Source organism: Venturia canescens, chromosome 9 (assembly GCF_019457755.1).
Source record: "Venturia canescens isolate UGA chromosome 9, ASM1945775v1, whole genome shotgun sequence".
NCBI classification, from domain to species: Eukaryota; Metazoa; Arthropoda; class Insecta; order Hymenoptera; family Ichneumonidae; genus Venturia; species Venturia canescens.
In genome coordinates, this window is record NC_057429.1 from 8506527 (window position 1) to 8520377 (window position 13851).

The window sequence follows — 13851 nt, forward strand, 5'->3', positions numbered from 1 at the left end:
AAATAAAATTAGCTCGACTTCCTGCCTTAAGGCACTAAGCGGCCGCATTTACAACTAAACTATAGAAATAGAAGTTTTTAATCGCTAATCTTTACCATCGTTACGAGTAATCGTATGCTTAATTCGATCTTACGCGTTATTTCTCGCTTTTATTCGTTAAAAGTTTGCGTTCATGAGTGTTTTCGTGTACAAATATTTACATGCATATTGTTTGGTTAAAATATTTCTCTCCATTTTTTTAGACTTGTGTGCTTCATTGAACAACGATCATTCAACATTCACGATTGGAAATGTTTCGGTGACGAGAGTCTCCACTCAATTTGTCTTCTCTCCCATCAAGTATCTTATTGTTTATCTCGCGTTCACCGATTTCAGTAGGTCATGTGGTGCACTCGACTCTGTTTACGCTCTCGTCATTCGATAAGAAATGACTAGACGCGCTTACTAAACGTATACAGTTATTATTTATACAATGTACATGTGCTTTTCGCTCGTTGTAACGTTCGAGACATTGAAGGAAAAAAAAAAACAAAACGCTTTCTTCACTGTACAACATTACACTTGATTCTTCCATCGATTATCGATATTATAAATATTATTCGTTTACGTGAGTGGTTTATTTTCGTACTGTAAAGCGGAACACTTTTGGATAGTCAAAAATAGGACGTCTCGTTCGTAACATCGATGATATGTCGAAACAAAAGTAATAAAAAACAATTATTCGGTGACTGCGCGATTGCGTGGCTAGTTTTAATTTCTCTTATCGGTGATGCAGAAACAAGACACAGTTTGCGAGTGAATGAAAAAAAAACTGACAAGCGACTTCTCGAAATTGTGAAATATCATGTTGGATCAAGATTAATATTTCGAGTCGGATATTTTGTTAAGTTACGCGGAGCTCGTTTCGGGAACTGCGATCGTAATTACTCATTTCCTATTCGCAGCTGTGGTTATTTTTTCGACGAAATTTTAACAACGCGAACAAATTCTCCGCACCAAATGTCTATTCTACGTGAAATAATATCAGTCGTTTTATTACGCAAACTTTTCTCAACAACAAGAAATTAACAGATTCGACATCTCTTATTTTTTATTTTCTTTTTGCTCGTTCATGCGCATCCGATGTCTTTTATATTCTTCAATATTTATTCTCTTTCTTTCGTACTGCAAAAATAACAGTGACTGTGTATATATTCGTTATCCTATGTATTGCATTGTTGAGTCTATTTTTCAACCGGTTCGTGGCGTTTACGGCTTTTTATACAGTATTTTTTTTTGTTTTTTTTCCCCCCTTCCATTCGTATGAGTTGGGGTTCTGAAAAAATTGTATCTGCACATTCGTTTCCCGAGACGCTTGTGTACCTCGGCAAGTGAAATATTTACTGATGAAATGTCGACAAGCGATCAATGAGTTTAACAATTATAAGATAAGTATTTTAAAAATTTCATACTCATCGTCAAATTTTTGAAAAATCAAGAAAAACACATGTGTATCTAAAAGCCTCGGGTTTCGGAGTATTCTTATGTGAAAACGTAGGCAAAATCTTCATTTCTCGTTCCATCAAATATAATACAAACCGTGTATCTCAAATAATTAATATGAAAAACTCGAGTCAGTATCGAACGAGCATAATCGGAGTTTCGAAAGTCGAAAAACGAACTTTATAAAGATATTTCGATTTGTCCTTCGACTAATTTTGATCGGATTAGATTATTCTTTTTTTATGCACAAAACTTTTGACTTTATTCTGAACTGCAATGGAAATTTTGAAGAGAGCGAAAACAGCCGAGAAAATCAATGTAGTAGCCTTGTTTTTCAATATTTTCGTTTGTTTTATGATAATGAATCATTCGACTTTTAGTCGATTGTCGATTGACAAAAAATGTGCAGCGAAGAAAGAGTTGTGAAAGTTATAGAGTTTTCTGCGACACAATTATTTCGGTAACCCCAAAGTACGGATGGGTTTTTCATTATCATTTGCCTTTATTGAACCCTGGCGGATTGTGACCGGTACGAAAACCTCTTATATATCGTCGAGTTGCAATAAATCTCACGTATTTGTAGGAAGGAACTTTGGTGCAACGAAAAAAAAAAAACGTTTGAGAAAAAAAACATAAAGGAAACAAATGATGAGACCGAAGTGTCGAAGGAGAATTTCGAAATTCGAACTTCGTCTTCGCTCAAAAATTATACCCTGGCAAAAAGAAAAAAAAAAAAAAATAGGAGTGTTTGCTCGAAATGCGAGAAAAGGAATAACGAAAGAAGAAATACCCTGGCTAAGATCGAGGAAAATAAGGACGATAAATCTATATAATTGGGCCTTTTTCGAAGGAATGAAAAGAGTCGGATATGAAATCGCATATTTACGAAGAAGTACCCTTCGGCAGAGCGATGCTCGATGCAGCTGTACGATACTGAACAGTTGAAGAAAAGAGAACTCGAATGCGAGCTCAAACTGTCACGAATAATCATTGACTTTCATAAAATTGAGAAAACAAAAGAAAAATGGAAAAAAAAATTACGAAATGAAAGGAGTTATTATGTTAAACTTATTTCTAAACGAGCCACTTAAAAATCTAGAGGTTCGATGGTACGGCTATTTTCTAGCTAAACTCCCACGATAATTAGTATTATCATACACGTATACTTGAACACTGTACATGTAATAGTAAAGTATTAAAATATCCATGCTTACTTGGGACAGGTATGGCAAAATTTCTCAAAATTCTTTTTATTTCGCCAGTCTCTTTGTTGTCGCAGGTTTCATTTTCTCTGCTCAATGGATGAAAACGAGTTTGAATGCCTCGTTTGACGTCCTTTAGGATGGACCTTTTCCTTATTTACGTGAAGATTAATTCTTCTTTGTTTTTTTTCCTCATGTCACTACATACTTTCAAGAGACTCCCCCGTGGATCTCCGCCGATTTGCGTTGCCCTGAGAACTATTTGTACATTCGTATTATCCCGAAATAATCTGCGGATTATTTCCGGTATGTGATTTTCGTTTTTTCATTTTTTTTCCGTGTCTTCTGACTCGGTGACGAGGATGTCGCGAACTCACAGAGATCCCCCTCAAAATCGATGTTACATTTTAAGGGAGTTTCTCATCTATCGAGCGGAACGTCCTCCATTATCGGTAAATTGCCAAAATGTTGAAAACCATTTTTGAATATTCTACCACGACTCGTGCCGGCTTTGGTTTGATCGAGCAAGGTCACGTTGTCCTCGAATTCTTTGACCCAACGAGCGGTCTCGTTGCCCCAATGGAAACGAATCGGGGCTGCGTGGTGATAAACTTTTTTCAAGCCGAGATTACGAATTTCGACACCTTGTTCCGAGTGGTAGAAGGACTTTTCGCAGAAATCTTGGCTCAAAAAGGGCTCGAGCTCGGCGACTATTTCCATAAAAGTCGGACGCTCGCTCGGCCGCCATTTGAAGCATTTTTCCATCAATTTGATTATCAATTCGGGATTGTTTCGGGGCACGTTGACGGTGCCGCGTCGAAGAACGTAATTGAGAACTTCCTCGTTGGAAAAACCCTGATAAGGGATTTCGGCGAGAGTGAGAATCTCGTAGAGAACGATGCCGAAAGACCAGACGTCCGAATCGGAGGTGAAAACACCGTCGGAAAGATTTTCCGGGGCCATCCATCTGATCGGTAAAAGTCCTTTTTTACCAATTTTATAATAATCCGTAGCGTAGATGTCTCGAGCCATGCCGAAATCCCCGATTTTACAAACGAGATCTTTCGAGACCATACAATTTCTCGCAGCCAAATCGCGGTGTACAAATTTTTTAGATTCCAAGTAGGCCATGCCGTCAGCGATTTCGCCGGCCATTCGAATGACCCTGGAGACATCGGGGACGAGATGAGTTTCACGAATTCTCCGTAAATAAGTTTTGAGATCGCCGTTATCCATGAGTTCCATAATGACGTACGGCGGTGAGCCATCGGAAACGACGCCAAGTAGTTTGATGATGTGAAAGGTCGAAAAGTTCTTCATGACGGAGGCTTCGTTGAGAAACTCGTTTTTGTCAGCGTCCGATGAAGATTCGGGTATCGTTTTGATGGCGACTTGAGTAGCGCCACAAAGAAGTCCGCGATAAACCATGCCGAAGTTACCGAGACCCAGTTCGTCGAGTATCTCAACATTATCGCGGGGAACTTCCCACGAGTCCTTGACGTATTTGCACTCGATGTAATCGGGATTAACGCTCGCGATGAGCCTCTGCTGCTGTCGTTTTCGACGGTGATTACGATTTACGAGATAACCAACGACGAAAATGGTTGCAAGAAAGCCGAAGATGAGCAAAAGGACGAGAACGATGGTGTTGTCCTCTTTGAGGCCGATGCTAAAGTTAATGGGCTCTGAAAAATTTCCTTCGCCAGCGAGCGACATCGAACGGACTCTGACGCTGTACTTGCCGGGGCTCAAATTCCGAAGAAAGTGTGTGCCGCGTTTTTGACGATAATTATTATGCGTTACGCACGCGGTGCTCTTGATAGCGTCCTTGATTATTAAATTGGTATACTCGATGGTGTGAGCGACGATAAGGCCGTTTGGATCGGTCGGCGAGTCCCAGCTTATCGAGACGATTGTGTCGTTCAAAACGTGAACGTTTACGTTGCTCACATCATCGGCGCTCGGGCGTTTTTTCGTTCTCGAATTGGAGTATTGTATCGAGGAACACATTTGCGTGCCATTTTCCAATTTTTGACCGCAAGCAGCGACCGATATCGTGTACAGTGAAAAATGTCGTAAATTCTTCAATAAGTAAGAGCTGTTGTTCATGCTGACATTGTGCACGAACGAATAGTATATTCCGTTCCATATTCGCGTCCTCGTGTCGTCGATGATGTCGTTACGCGTGTTTCTCCAATTGAAATCTTTCATCGAAGGTCGGGACGAAGATAAATTATTGGCAATGCTATAAAAATCAGTCTCGACGGTGTTGTACCGATGAGAATAACAATGATTTTTACCTCCGCTTGAGAGCGAACCGCTGGTCATGTTTTCGTAACAAAAAATCTCGAATTTCTTTGACATCGATAACGTGGTTTGCTCGTCTTTGGTGCAACAAGATTTGGGATCGATGTCGGATGGTCTGACGATTATTTCGGTTACGGGCTCGTTTTCTATTTCCGGGACAAGTCCATGCTTGCAATAATCACGGGATTCCAATAATTTCTCGTCATCGGGTCTTATGAAGCCGGAAACGATGTAATAGTATATCGGACCGTTCGGACGTTCCGGAGGTCCCCATTTCACTACGATTTCCGTATCGCTCACCGCAAAAGAGATCAAATCAGTTGCGACCGATGGCACGTCGCTTCGGGTACGAAAAAAAATAATTTTCGACTGGCCCGTCGGACTGGTCAAGTAATTTTTCTTCCGGGCCGTCAGAGTTTTGACGTAAGCCGCGTATTTCGTGTAGGGCTTCAAGTCGAGCAATATCTGCGATATGTTCATTTGGGGAGCTTCGTTTCTCGGTAATACGACGTCTATTATTTGCCAGGTGTTGTTATTGCGCTTGCCACAAGAATTTCCTTCGTAGCTTATATTATCGTTGTCCGTCTCGATGTAATTAAGCAAATAACTGAGCAACTGTTGGTCCCGGTGAGGCTTGTAAGAGTCCCAAACAAGATTCGCGTAATTCGGGCCCACAGCATCGACTCTGATGTTTATGTCGACGATGTCACAGGCTACTTTTTCTCCGTTTGATTCACGCTGAACTTCGAGATGCGTGAAATTTGTTATTCCGACCATTCTTCCCAACCGCTCGATTCTCGACAAACACAATTTTGGATTGTAGTGAAAAAACAAACGCCCCTTTTGTATTTCGATCTGCTGATCCTCCGGAAAAAGATCCGAGAGATTTGGATTGTCAAGGATAAGGAGACTCGCGTTGTTTATATCCAATTTTTCCCCTCTTATGACACGCAATTTTTTGAAGAAACCCAGTGACGTTAGTGGAAACGAATGCGTCACCTTCAAATACTCCGTTATTTCTTCCACCATACCAAACGCTTCCGTCAATTCGTTCATTATCGTCGGATTACCGTTTCGTATTTGAAATTCGAGAGCGCCTTTTATTATCATCGTACCACGAAAAATCTGAGCGTCCGCGACGTGACGTATTATCGCGCTGCGACCTACTTTTCGACAGAGACCGTCGCAGACTCGACACGTCGTCAGCTGAAAATTTATGCAGAAAGACATTAGGAAAATTTTATAACTGGATGTGCCTTTCTATTTTAACTTTACACATTTTTTCAAGTTTCTAAAAGGGCCACATTTTATCGAATGATTTTTTCGTTCAATTTCTTTTTACGTATTTCTAAAGAGCATGGAATCTCCAACCTCCATTTTCGATACAATTCATTAACAGTTTCGTTTTTAATTTTAACAAACTCGAAGTGCTGCATGATCCAAAATGCGATAGATAACTAGAGAAGATAGAATGCGACAGACAACTAAAGTCACACGCGTATCGTAACGTACTGTTATCGATTATTCAATTACAAAAAAAAAAAAAAACTTCAAAAGTATAAGTCATTGAATTTAGATCGATTCCAGGCATGACCGCATATCAAATACTCACGTTGTTTTCATCGATTGCCTCCTCAAAACCATGAGGACACTGAACTAAACAGGAGCCGTTGAAAGGTCGCCATGGACCGGTTTCTTCGGCTTTTTGAGCATGTGGCAAAGTGTTCACTCTCAGACATTCCTCCTTTGTGATGCATCTTCGCGAACGATACGCAAATCTGGTGGATCGAGGACAACAATAAGAAAATAATTATTTATGCGCAATTGGTCCTTTTTCACGAGCACTGTGCAAATTAAATTATCTTATGGCTTTAGCTTTTACTGATGAATAAAAATAAAATGATAAATGAACGTACAAATGAGACGGGCAATTCTCGACACATCGGCCCTGGTATTGAAAATTTTTGCAAACGTAACAATCGGCTTCGGTGGGACCGTCGCACTCGCTCAGACACTGTTCATGGCATTTCTGCTTTTCGGTCTTCTGGCAATGCTTCGCGTTCCAGCATCGTCCGTTAGGGCAATGCGAACAAACTGTGAATGTAAACGTAAATGAAATGAAGTTGAACAGAAATGTTTGGAAAAACATTTATCAGGATTTTACTAATTTGCGCCTCTCTATTTTCAATTTCAAATCATCGATTACTGAACTTTTATTGGTGCTCTGGAAATTTCGCTGATATGACTATTTGAACGCATTATTCTTACAACTATAAAACCGTTCCTGCGATGTCTTTGTATCGTATTCTTTTTTAACACAGTTTAAAGAGTGAAGAAAAATCAACAAAAATATTGCATGTCAAACAAAACAGTGGCGGGAAAAAAATATTAAGGTAGTTCTGTATGTACACTAGTCCAGTCAAAATGTAAGAATGGAGCAACTTTCAAGCAGAAATTTGCAAACTTGATCTAAGACTAATTTGATGACGCCGAATCGAATGGTGTAAATTATTTTGCGATCAGCCCCCGGCAACATTGAAAAAATAAGGGTTGAAATTTAAAAATGCGTATAACTCAGAAACTACTACATAGATTGAAAAAAATATTAGTGCCATTGTTTTCAGACGCCAATAATACGCGAGAAAGCATACTATTCATTTGCACAAATTGAAAAATTAACAAAAAAAAAAAAAAAAAACATTGAGCTCGGGGTGAAAATCCTCAAATTTCAACTGCTTGAAAATATAATAAATCTGTAGATAATTCGGTTTCTCTCGATCACACACGTTTCAGGAGGGTCTAATCAAACTTTCCAGAAAATTTTTGTTTTTTTATTCATTGTTTAAATATGGAAAAAGTGCCATTGAATATTAACAAAATACGGATTGAGAATCTACTTTAGAAAGAGATGCACTTTACCGCTCGCAATCATAGAAAGGTTCTCTCTATCGTCCAGCTCATGCGTCGATATACAGTAGGTTTTTGGTTTTCTACAGCACGCACGAGTACGTTGCGTGAGCCATGGCGCACTTTCATGTGTGCGACAGAGATGTATATTGTATATACTAGGGTGTGTCGAAAAAAATCGATATTTTTTTTTTCGGGCTCCACAAGCATTTTTCTTCTTGTTATGCCAAACGATGAAGCTAGCCAAAAGGACAGCTCAAAATAAAATTATTTCGGCCGGCCCACCGCATACTTCAATTTTCCATAAGAATAACATGTGAAAAAAAAACTTCGGTGAACATTGTTCCATATCATCTGTAAAAAAAATTGCACAGATATTCTACTTACGTATTTTTGTAGAAAATTGAATTCCCTACAAAAAAAAGTCGTTTGAGTCATTGGCCTAGAACCAATCGTTCAACGATTACAGCAGTTTGAAGTCTCTAACGTCACCTAGCCAGATTTCGCGTGTATCATTCCCTATTTTCGAGGTCGCTCCTTTTAATGGTACTGTTTAAATTGGACTGAAAACTATTTTTAAGTATAGTTTTTCAAAAATAGCTTCTAGGATCGTTATCTAGGCAAAAATATCGGGTACATACTGTTCTCATTTGTTTGAACGAACGACATAAATTGTTTGTGTTTCCACTATTTGTTTGAATAAATTATGAAATTCAATTAACCAAACCAAATGCACAGATACAAATATACATAGGAAAAGAGAGAGAGAGAGAGAGAGAAAACAGTTCAATTATTTGCCGTGCTTGAATTGATTAACTTATTATAATTACATGTTGGCGTAATACCGAACCGTTTGAGCGCTGTAAGCGCACACGTTGGCGTAATGCCGAACTGCTTCAGTCTTAATTTTTTTTAAATATAAAAAAACATAGGCTTTAGCCCAATTTAAACAGCACCGTTAAAGGGAGCGACCTCAAAAATAGGAAATGATACATGCGAAATCTGGCTAGGTGACGTCAGAAACTTCAAACTGCTGTAGCCATTGAACGGTTGGTTCTAGGCCAATGACTCTAAGGACTTTTTTTGTAGGGAATTCAATTATCTACAAAAATACGTAAGTAGAATATCTGTGCATTTTTTTTTAAACATGATATGGAACAATGTTCACCGAAGTTTTTTTTTCACGTGTTATTATTATGGAGAATTGAAGTATGCGGTGGGCCGGCTGAAATAATTTTATTTCGGGCTGTCCTTTCGGCTAGCTTCATCGTTTGGCATAATAAGAAGAAAAATGCTTGTGGAGCCCGAAAAAAAAAAAATATCGATTTTTTTCGACACACCCTAGTATATACATACCCTCAATCTTTCTTTACCCTAGTGGTGAAAAACTAGTGAGAAAAACCATTTTTCTCGCTAGTTTTTCAATTAACAAAAATTAATAAGTTGCTTTCTTATGTATCTTAATATTTTTGGCGTCCGAAAACACATTGGTACAAATATTTTTTCAATTGAGTCAATATTTTTTTAGTTATACGCGTTTTAATCCTTCAACCCTTATTTTTGCAATGTCGCCGGGGGTTGATCGCAAAAAAGTACACCATTCGATTCAGCGTCATCAAATAAGTCTTGGAGCAAGTTTTTGCAGAAATCTGCAAACTTGCCCCATTCAAAGCTTGTACACTCCGCCTGTCCTACACAATCACACGCCTCATGCACGAATGGATCACCTCTATACGTATAGAAAATGTCGCTGTAATCGTGGCAATAATGCCATTCTCCAGTATTACTACAGCGTCGAGCGTCAAAATGTCAGTGTTTCCTCAAATTTTATTTATTCGTCACAAAAGAAATTAAAAAGTGTTCGAATGACAATTCAATCGAAAAAGGTGGTCGAACATTTGAGAAAAAAGCTTTCATATTGTTATACGATGCGCTCGTTCCGCGTCACGTAAAATTAACACAATTCACCAGTCGACATCTCCGAAACTAGATCCGAAATTCTAATCCCACAATATTACTCAATATGCGATTGGTTTCATTTTCAAGTCGTAAGATCCGTTTAGCGTCGGTAATAAAAAAATGTAAACAAAGTGCTATCCAGTGACGCGTTAGGAATAACCCATTTTTAATGGCGCATATCTCGAAAACTAAATGGTGAATCGATTTTGAATTTTGACAGTCGGTTCATGAAGGTTACACCATATTTAAATTTCAGTCAGTTCTTGAGATTTCAAGAAAATTACAGACTACCTTAAGAGTAATTTTTCACGAGCGCCTTGAACATTCTTCCTTGAAATGATTATTTCGCAATGAAAACGTAGTGTAAAACGTTGGACAAGAAAGTCGGTTGTTCGTTAGGAGTAATTGCGAATAATGTCAGCACAGAAAAAATTTAGTGAGAACATCGTTACCTTGGAATTCACGCGCGAATGCTAAATTCCCGTTAACAGAGAAATGCACCGAGTTTCACAAGGTTTTCTAACGTTTTTTTTTTCGTTTTTCCCCTTCGTGTCGAGAATTCTCGAATAGTCGAAGAATTCTTTCGGAAATGTTGATTTATTGCTATTCTGTATGCCTACCTCAAGCTGATCGAATAACGTGATAAGAAATATTGGCATTCAACGACTGACACTCGCAATCGTTGCTTTTTATCTCTTTTCATCATAATATTATGTGTGCAAATATATTGGATGGTGGTGAAGCACTGGGTCGTGCCACTTTCAATATATTTAAACGAGTTTTGTGGAACAAATATTTGCAGCGAAAGAGGCACTCCATGAATATTTCAAGGAATCGTCAAATTTTCCCTTTTATTTTCCTCTCTCGCAAAACTTTCCCGCAATCTGACAACAAGACTCGGTAAATATTTCCAACAAATAAAATACGAAATTATACTACGAACAAAAAAGAAAAAATAACCCAGAGAAAAACCTCTTTGGAATGGTATTCGTTCGGATAGTGCTATTTAAAAAAAAATCGATTCTCGAACGCTCGATTGGTCGATCTAAATACGAATTATCGCGATTCATTGAAGATCTTTTTTTTTTGTTTTCACTTTTCCTTTATATTTAAAGCTCGTAATTTTTCAGGGTTTCAATCGATTTTATGATTCGAACAATTCCAAATTTCTGAATTGAAATTCTCTATAATTGCTGTTGTCTAGAATTCCGAATTCCACTGCTTCTTCGTTTTAGACCTCACATTTCTCTTTTGTGATTCAACGGCTATAAAGATTTCGGTTTCAATAGGACAAAAAAAATGGTTTATTAATTTCTTCATTCCTTCCCGCCGCATTATTCTCGGATTTTCAGGCCCGGGGAAACAAGAAACTTGTGTCGCCTGAACGCTGCAAATAAATGTCGGATCATAAGAAAAATATAGGAAACTCGTTTAACTGGAGAAATACAGATTTTTACAAGATTATCTTGCTTCAAAAAAAATGCAAGCCGAAAATTGATATTGGAGTCCAGAAGTCTTATTAAGCATTTATATTAATGATCGATATAAATGCAAATAAACACTAACGGTACAGACAGCATATTGGGAAACGGAAGACGTTCGTATTGACAGTTCTTATCTCGAATTATAAAAGAATGTTTTAACTGTCAGCAAAGCCGGAAGCTTTACTGACATTCTCGTTTCTCTCGGGATCGTTTTGTTGCATTCATGCTCATTCGAGCTCGTATAGGGCAGGGAAAAGCACGGAAAAGATTGAAAGAAACTGAGAGTTGGAGAAACTTTGCTCATTAATAGTAGAGGCTTGTAAGGCACGAAGGAAACTTGCCAAATGAAAATATTGTCGCAGTGAAATGAAAAAATATTATCGGGAACGGGTTCGAAATGCCGATTTTCGATTTCCCGGTCAGTCATTGCAAGGTATTTCGTTAACTAAACTCTCCTCCGAAAATCAAGTTGCTCTGCGCATCTTTTCAAATCATGAGTTATAAAAAACGACGAGGATCGCTAAATCGCGCGGGGGTTAATACGTTTCCAGAAAAACAATCTCATTGGGGAATGAAGGTGTGAAAATTGAGAGCGAGCATAGTCGTGCATTACAGGATAGGAAAATGAGTTACAGGATGAATAATTCCAGCATAAGAAATGAGATAGAGGAAACTTGGTAGAGAAGCTCGAACGTCGAAGAAGGAGCAAACTGGAATGAACAAACGGATTAAATCGTACCAGGGCACGGAGCTTCGTTGCTGTTATCTTTGATGAAGTTTTCGCCTGCTCTAACGATCAATCCCCAGTCAAGAGTCGAAAGATAACACAGAGAAGGATTTTTCTCTATCCTGACGGCGCCTCTCGATATTTCGGTCAATCTGTTCAGGCCAATCTGTAAAACAATTTTATTTATTAGTTATTAAAATTTTGTTGTTTCGAAGTACATAATTGCAGACTAGTGGGACGTTGAGGATTGTGAGAGAGTCCCCCCTTGATGAGCACTCTCTCCGTTCTTTAATTCGGTTAAACAGCTTGACTCGGGTACTTGACCCGCTCGCTCGTTTAACCGGTCGGGATTGACGATTTGTTCGTCACCACGAAACCGCGTTGATTTTGCGTGGGAATCTCTCCCAATATCTACATATCTATATCGATGCGTATTTCTTTTTGAATATTCTCGTATCGAGCCTCACACACGCGCCCGCGTTGTTTGTTTTATTATACATGTGCAGACTGAATAATGTGGGAGCTCGTTACACGCCGCACAAACGCATCGTACATCGTCGTGATTGACGAGACGAAACGTGACGAGTGTTGGAATCGATTAAGTATCAGTCACGTACTGTACTCTTGTATATTCTCAGTGTCAACGTGAATTATGAACTTGCTAATTTGTTTCTCCCTTGGTTCTTCTTCTTTTGTTTTTATCTCTTCTTGGCTCCGTTTCTTCGTCGTCATAAATTCTAAGCATCGATTCTCTAGTAGCAGCGAAATCTTTTTTTTTTTTTACAAAATCTTTTTTTTCGAGAACTGAACGAGTATTTAGATTTATCGAGCTTCTTTTTGAAGAAATTTGAACGATGAGTTATGAAAATTTATCGAGTGACCGATCTACGCGCAATTACGGAGCAGTTTTCTCGTGATATTTTCGCCAGAGTGAATTCCATCAAGGCTCGATACTTTTTTCATCATATAAAGTCAACGAAATTGCAGAGATAATCGGGATGACAAAATAATTTTGAGAGTAAGCAAAAAACCGAATGACCTTGTGATCGAACGATAATTTTGGATGAACAAATATAAATATGAAATATGTTTTACCTCCTGCAAATTCTGCATCTCGTAAATCATGAATGAATAATCAGCAAACAAAACGTCACCTCGGATAACTTCGAGATTCGGCAAAATTCCACCGAGCGTTTTGAGATTGTTGACGCGATAGATAAGAACGAAATCCGTGACTTCGCGCAATTTGGGGAAACTGATATTCTGAAAATCATCCTCAGAGTCGTTCTCGATCAACACTATCTGTAGAAAACCCTCGATAACGTGACAATCCTCCAGGACTTTGAAGCTGTCAACATTGTTTCGTATATCGATGTCCGAGCATACTCCATCAGCTATTGTCAGAACTTTCTGTTTCGACAAATTTTTTTCACTCGACGATTCACTCGGCTCAACATACTCTTTCGGCTTACTCGTCGATGTCGATTGGTTGCTCTTTTCTTCTGACATCCCCTCCAAAGAGCTGGCGCAAAAAAAAATGTTTTCATTATTTTCTTCATTACTTACGCGTTTAACAGTAGTACAAAAAGACCGATCGAGAAATTAAAAATTGCAAAAAACACGGAAAAACGATGAAACTTAGAATCGTTGATGCAAAAAATCTATCAACATTTCAAGGACGAAGGCAACGACGACGAGATACTCGAAAAATGTTGACGTAGTTTGTGAAAAATTTGAAAAAAAATCAACAGTTGGTTGTTATTTAGTTAAGTTCGAGTGACAG

General features: G+C 38.5%; 1 protein-coding gene across 6 annotated transcripts in view; it reads right to left on the minus strand.

Moving 5' to 3' along the window:
- Positions 1–2716: 2716 nt before the first annotated feature.
- LOC122416156 (insulin-like growth factor 1 receptor) overlaps positions 2717–13851 on the minus strand; it is a 40325-nt gene continuing 29190 nt past the window's right edge. For all 6 annotated transcript variants that reach the window (XM_043428873.1, XM_043428870.1, XM_043428871.1 and 3 more), the window contains exons 3-7: positions 13164–13590; positions 12081–12234; positions 6908–7085; positions 6604–6769; positions 2717–6197 (exon numbers count right to left, since the gene is read on the minus strand). In XM_043428873.1, coding sequence (XP_043284808.1) covers positions 3105–6197; positions 6604–6769; positions 6908–7085; positions 12081–12234; positions 13164–13590 — 4018 coding nt within the window. In that variant the 3' untranslated portion in view covers positions 2717–3104. The remainder of the gene's footprint in view (positions 6198–6603; positions 6770–6907; positions 7086–12080; positions 12235–13163; positions 13591–13851) is intronic.